Source organism: Ceratina calcarata, unplaced genomic scaffold (genome assembly GCF_001652005.2).
Source record: "Ceratina calcarata isolate Rehan_Ccalc_2016 unplaced genomic scaffold, ASM165200v1 scaffold21.2, whole genome shotgun sequence".
Taxonomy (NCBI): domain Eukaryota; kingdom Metazoa; phylum Arthropoda; class Insecta; order Hymenoptera; family Apidae; genus Ceratina; species Ceratina calcarata.
In genome coordinates this window covers 194,212-201,479 of record NW_017142677.1, presented here as the reverse complement: position 1 = coordinate 201,479, position 7,268 = coordinate 194,212, and the positions used below count along the sequence as shown (strand labels likewise).

At 40.5% G+C, this 7,268-nt stretch overlaps 1 protein-coding gene across 1 annotated transcript in view; it reads left to right on the top strand.

Moving 5' to 3' along the window:
* The first annotated feature begins 811 nt into the window (after window positions 1-811).
* RpI1 (RNA polymerase I subunit RpI1) overlaps window positions 812-7,268 on the top strand; it is a 7,273-nt gene continuing 816 nt past the window's right edge. The window contains exons 1-6 of the mRNA XM_018019891.2: window positions 812-1,098; window positions 1,155-1,370; window positions 1,436-5,790; window positions 5,846-6,001; window positions 6,082-6,385; window positions 7,114-7,257. Coding sequence (XP_017875380.1) covers window positions 1,187-1,370; window positions 1,436-5,790; window positions 5,846-6,001; window positions 6,082-6,385; window positions 7,114-7,247 — 5,133 coding nt within the window. The 5' untranslated portion in view covers window positions 812-1,098; window positions 1,155-1,186 and the 3' untranslated portion in view covers window positions 7,248-7,257. The remainder of the gene's footprint in view (window positions 1,099-1,154; window positions 1,371-1,435; window positions 5,791-5,845; window positions 6,002-6,081; window positions 6,386-7,113; window positions 7,258-7,268) is intronic.

Genomic DNA, 7,268 nt, shown 5'->3' with positions numbered 1-7,268 from the left:
CTATTAACGATCTATCTTTATGTTATATTCAAGACATTTTCATTCTGCATTTCTTTTGGAAACTGATCAGCACATAATCTTTTCAAAGTAAGCCCTTTGGTAAGTAACCTAGCGATCATCATTCGATTTCTTCTTCTCTATGTGGTCTTTCATTTATTTATATGTTCCTAAAAATATAATGTAACACGTCATGTTATACACCTTACAATTATTGTTTTGAAAAGTCATTACTTCATTACGATTATCTCATGAAATATCATGATGGCAATGACAAGTCACATATTCAGCATCCATGTTCCAGGCGAATCAGACGAATAAGCTGGAATAAGCATGTTCAAAATCAGGCGGGACCGCACTGAGGGCACCACTTGTGGGCTCAAACCTTCTACGGACCGGGTTTTCTCGCACATGCGCGGCTTTTTCAGCATCAGTAATGTACAATTTTCGATAGAATGGGGTACCGCGATCGCCCTGCATAATTTTGCGAAAACGATTACAAATTGAACATCAATTTTACCGACAACAGTCTCCGTCTCGGTCTTCTCCCGTCAATATTACCAGCAACAGTCTTCGTCTCGGTCTTTTCCTGTTAATATTACTTCCAGGAGTCCGAGAATCCTTTCGGTTCCAATATGTGCGCGTTAACATACGTTATTGAGAAAGCCGCGCATGCGCGAGAAAACCCGGCCTGTATCTCATTACTGCCGCCAACCAGCGCTGGGATAATCTTTCCCTCGAGGCTCGCTTCCCCTGTTTTTCGCCCGTATTTCGATCCCCACTACTATTCCCCTCATGCGCTACCGTGAAACTCACTGCATACCCCCACCAACTATTGGTCCCCACCATGTTCGCGTCGTCCCCACTTTCCGGCCGAGGTAAAAATTATCCCAGCGCTGCCGCCAACTGCCGCGCATGGCATTATCCATTGTTATCAATTTGTCAGACTCTGACGGCCATGTGACTGTCTAACCTATAATTTATAATGAAAATGTTTATCCTTTAGTTTATAGTTACTAAATCATACGTAATTAATAAAATAGTTATATCTTACAAACGTAGTGTGGACTCGTTCGTCTTAAAGATAAAATATCGTCAAAGGTACGTACGTTTAATACACTACGACATAACCAAAAATAATCCACTTGTCATTTCAGAATCTTAAAGACGCAACAGAACATTTATAAAAATGGTACAACAGAAATATCATGTGCCTCGTTTAACCCCGAAGCATTTAGATCCAAAATGCTTAATGTTTTCAATGTTTACTGCGAACGACGTGAGGAACTTGAGCGTGACTAAAATCAGAACACCATTATCCTTTAATGTTTTGGGACATCCATTAAAAGGCGGATTGTACGACCCAGTATTAGGTAAACAACTTAGATAACTATAGAAATCCCAGTAATTTATTAACACAGATTCTTTTTAAAATTAGGTCCTCTGATAGAAAGTTCCGATCCCTGTGGAACATGTGGATGCAACGTGTTTAAGTGTCCAGGTCACTTTGGACACATAGAACTACCAATGCCGGTTGTAAATCCACTGTTTCATAAAGAACTATGCATGTTAATGAAATTGTCGTGTTTAAATTGTTTCGTTTTACAAATTCCACCTTATATAAAATTGTTGCTATCCGCAAACCTGCGACTGCTTCAAAAAGGATACTTCAGCGATCTCGAAGGCTTACAGCAAGAAGTAATGATCGTCGTTTCTGACTCGAGCAATCCTTACGAGGTTGACATACAAGCTGTTCAAAATGTTATCGAGAATTATAGCACGAATCTGTTCAACAGACCGAGCCTCAATCAGTCTATCGTGGAATACAACGACGTTCAATTGAACACGAAAAATATCAATACACAATGGCACGCGTATGTCGAGAGCGTTCTTAAACAACACACGGCGCCGAAAGTTTGCGTAAATTGTCACAATCCAATACCGAAAATCACGACGTTGAAGAACAAAATTATGACTACTAAAGTATCTGACGCACCTAACGAGAAGACAAAGTCGCGTGGAGTAATACATAAATTAGAAACTGTGTTGATAATGCCTGATCAATCGAAAGAATATCTCCGAAACCTTTGGGAAAACGAGAAGGAATTCCTTAAAGTAATCGTGTCCTGTTTCGCGTTGGTGGACATCGAACATCCGACCGATATATTCTTCTTGGAAGTCGTACCAGTTTTGCCACCTATAGTCAGGCCAGTGAATTTTGTAAATGGCCAAATGATAGAACATCCGCAGACTCAGGTTTATAAGAGTATTATCCAAGATTGTCTCGTTCTTCGAAATATTATACAAACGATTCAGGACGGCGACACGGAACAATTACCGGAGGAGGGTAAGCTCGTTTTCGAACAAATAAAGGGGAATACACCGATTGAGAAGTTGCACAACGCGTGGCAAAGTTTACAGGTGAACGTTGATCACATAATGGACCGTGACATGAATAAAACGGCGGAGTCTATGAACTGTCAGGGATTGAAACAGGTGATAGAGAAGAAAGAAGGAGTTATCAGGATGCATATGATGGGCAAAAGAGTGAATTTCGCTGCTCGTTCGGTCATCACGCCGGATCCTAACTTGAACATAGACGAGATTGGTATTCCTGAAGCGTTCGCTCTGAAATTAACGTATCCGACGCCGGTTACACCTTGGAACGTCGTTCAACTACGTCAATTAGTTTTGAACGGCCCCGACGTTCATCCCGGGGCGGTAATGATCGAACACGAGGACGGCAGTATACAACGGATCTCGACTAAAGACCCTGTTCACAGAGAAGCGATCGCAAAACGTCTGCTAACTACAAGCGACAAAGCGAACAAATTTTTCAATGGCATCAAAATTGTACATAGACATTTACAAACCGGTGACATCCTATTGCTAAATCGTCAGCCGACGTTACATAAACCGAGTATCATGGCTCACAAGGCACGGATTTTAAAAGGGGAGAAGACATTGCGTTTACATTACGCTAACTGCAAGGCTTACAACGCGGACTTCGACGGCGACGAAATGAACGCGCATTTCCCGCAAAATGAGCTTGCCAGAAGCGAAGGATACTTCATAGCCAACGTATGCAATCAATATCTCGTGCCGAAAGATGGTACCCCGCTGAGCGGTTTGATTCAAGATCACATGGTTTCCGGTGTCCGCATGACAGTAAGAGGAGCATTCTTTTCGCGAGAGGATTACATGCAATTAGTTTACGCCGCTTTATCTACGATGCAGGACAATATAATTCTTCTTCCACCCAGCATCCTGAAACCGAAGCCTTTATGGTCCGGCAAACAAATCATCTCGACTGTTATTATTAATATTATTCCATTGCAACGAGCTCGGATCAATCTGACGGCGAGTGCGAAGATCAATGTAAGGGAATGGCAGGTTGAGAAACCGCGACGATGGAAGGGTGGCGGTACCGAATTTTCAGATCCTAAAACGATGTCGGAAGCTGAAGTTATAATACGAAACGGGGAACTGTTATGCGGCGTGCTTGATAAAATGCATTATGGCGCGACGCCGTTCGGCCTTGTGCATTGCGTGTTTGAATTGTACGGCGCGACCTGCACCTCACAATTGCTAAGCGCTTTCGGTAAATTGTTCCAAGCCGGATTGCAGAGGAATGGGTTCACGCTTGGTATTGAAGATATTTTATTATTAAGGAAGGCGGACAAGAAGCGAAGAGAAATTATTTCTAATTGTAGGAAGATCGGGGAGGATGTTCACAGGTCGGTATTAGAATTACCCGAGGATACTCCGATGGACGTAGTCACATCTCAGATGGAGGAGTCTTATTGGAAGAATCCGAAGTTCCGGGCGCAGGTCGATCGAAAATATAAAAGTGCGCTAGATGTTTACACGAATGATATTAATAAAACGTGTTTACCGGCTGGTCTTTTGAAAAAGTTTCCAGAGAACAATTTGCAATTGATGGTGCAATCTGGCGCGAAGGGATCCACGGTGAACACTATGCAGATTTCTTGTTTGCTTGGACAGATCGAGTTAGAAGGGAAAAGGCCGCCTTTAATGATCAGTGGGAAGAGCCTTCCGAGTTTTCCTGCATACGATCCATCCCCGAGAGCCGGCGGTTTCATCGACGGCAGATTCATGACAGGAATCAAGCCTCAAGAGTTTTTCTTCCATTGCATGGCTGGTCGCGAAGGTCTCATTGATACCGCTGTGAAAACCAGTAGGTCAGGATATTTACAACGATGCCTCATCAAACATCTCGAAGGATTGGTGGTGAATTATGATTCAACGGTACGAGACTCGGACGGCAGTTTGATACAAATTTATTACGGGGAAGACGGTCTCGATATACCGGGTTCGCGATTTTTGAAGAAAGAACAGCTAGGCTTTTTGGTGGACAATAAAAATGCTATCGTCGACGAAGGGATGTTAAAGCACTTGAAAACTGATTTGGAGTCCGAACAAATTTCGAAATTTGCGAAGAGGATTAAGAAATGGGAAAGTAAACACGGTAGCGCGTTACGAAAAAGAAGAATCAGCCCGTTCACGAGATTTTCGATGCAGGATATGAACATTAAGGCTTCGAAGTTTAAAGAAATCGATGAAAACAGTGGCAGAAGTAAAGCTTCTCTATCGTACATGAGAAAATGGTTACGGGACACTGAAGAAAATAAAAAATGGATTTACGCCGAGTGTGCGAAATGTCCGGACCCGGTGATGTCGAGATACAGGCAAGACATAAACTTCGGCGTTCTTTCCGAGCGTTTAGAGAATCTGATAGACGACTATGTAACCAACAAATCTACGAACCCTTTTATAAAGAAGAAAGATTTGAAAGACCTTCTGTCGACGAAGGTAATGAAAACCGTTTGCCCGCCAGGGGAACCGGTGGGTTTATTAGCAGCACAATCGATAGGAGAGCCGTGTTCTCAGCTGACCTTAAATACATTCCATTTCGCTGGTCGTGGAGAGATGAACGTTACATTGGGTATACCTAGACTGCGCGAAGTACTGATGATGGCATCGAAAAATATTAAAACACCTAGCATGGAAATACCGTTGCGGAAGGATTTGGATAATGTGACGAAACGGTCGAATAAATTGAGACTAAAATTGGCCAAATGCGTTCTGTCAGACGTTTTAGATAATGTCACTGTAAACAGGAAATTGGAAGAATCGCCACATAGGAGTTTGGTATATACCATGACTGTTAATTTTCTTCCGCACAAATCCTACAAAGGAGAATTTTGCGTGCAGCCGCGTGACGTATTGAAGAAAACGGAAGAAATATTTTTTAAGGAACTATTCAGAGAGATAAAAAAGGTAGCCAAGGTAACCGGCGCTTTGTTACACGTCGAAGAAGAGAAAAAGTCGTTGTACGAAGACGACGCTCTGCTGGATCAAATTGAACCTGGCGAAGCCATCGAATCTGCTCCGAAGCCACGGGCGAACTTAGGAGAAATGCACGAGTCGTCGGATGAAGAAGAAGCGGCGGAAGATGCGGATGCAACTGTAGCGCGGTCGATCTCGCGTCACAAAGAAAATCAGGAGTACGAAGATCCGGAAGAAGAGGAGCTGGAAGATGTAATTGACAAGGATGACGATGTTGCGATGGAAAATGCAGACCAGAGATCGAATGCTAACGAAGAAAGGCTAGATGACGAAGATGACAATGTAGAGAACAGAAAGACAGTAAAATCTGTAAATGAAACGGTCAATGAACAGAGGAAGAAAAATGTTACGAATTTATATGTTTATGCGTTGGAATACGACTACGACGAGGCGAAATTTACGTGGTGTAAATTAAAGTTTTGGGTAAGTATGAAAAGAGGATTCGTGAAGGATGTTTGTTATAAATCGAATGTTTCAGTTACCTCTTGAAATGATAAAAATGGATTTGCCAACAATCATAAGGAACGTCGCTAATAGAGTCGTCTTATGGGAAGTGCCTTGCATAAAACGCGCTTTTACATTCCAAAATAAAGATGGAGAAACTATTCTTAGGACCGATGGTATTAACATAATAGTAAGTGAACATCGATAGGAAGTAGTTTATAGTTATATTATATTTTATTACTAATTCACATTTTTATTTCGTTATAATAGGAAATATTTAAATACGATAGATCTCTGGATTTAAACAGATTGTATTCCAACGATATTTATGCCATTTCTCAAACGTACGGCATCGAAGCTGCTAACAGAGTTATCATAAAAGAAGTAAAAGATGTGTTCAAGATGTATGGTATCACGGTCGATTCTCGACATCTGTCTTTAATCGCGGATTACATGACATTCGACGGCAGGTTTCAACCTCTTAGTCGGAAAGGAATGGAAGATTCTGCATCTCCTTTACAACAAATGAGCTTCGAAAGTTCTCTGAATTTCTTGAGAAACGCAACTTTGCACGGTACAGAAAAAATAACGAAATTAATAGAATTACTTATTTGTAGATTGCGGGTTTTATCCAAAATGATAAATTAAAAAACGCAATCGAGATAGGAATTTCTTGTATCCTTAGAGAACAATTGTATGGATTTCGATTCTGATATTCAGTGCGTTCTTAGATAATGAATGCACTTTGTATATCGCAGATGATATTTTCTTCTAAAAGGATAAAATCCACAGTCTATTCATTTGTTTAAGGATTATACATTACTCAATTATGGCATCATAAAAATGTTGAAAAATTGACAAGATTTGGAAGATGGCAACAAATTATACAACAAAAAATTATTATTTGCAATATCTATTATACGATTCTTATAGAGATTTTCATGCCAAAAGCAAATTCGAGAGCAGAATTGCTCCCCAAAAATAGCTGTTTTTATAAATATTCATGATTTTCAGAATAATGAAATTAAGAGAGCGAGAAAGTTCATTTTACATATAAACAAAAAATTATCCATGCTCGAACTGTCGAAATTTAAATTTCAAATATGCGCTTATTTTTAAGCATTATCGTAGAGGTGTATCAAATTAAAAATCTCTGGATAATACTTTAAGTTTTAATTTAGGAGAGAAGTCGTTGTTCTACAACAATCTCTTAGTTGCATCTTTTAAACTCGATCAATTTTCCACACAAATTTCATGCTATAATTTTTTTGATTGTATTTCAAACATGTTTCTAATCTACAGGAAGGCGAGACAATTTAGTATCTCCATCTAGTCGGCTAATGTTGGGCCAGCCTTGCAAGTCTGGTACTGGTGCGTGTTCCTTGTTAGTAAAAATACAAAAACAACCAGAGACCACATTATCGATAGGTGCATAATAGAGGTAACATAATTCCAAA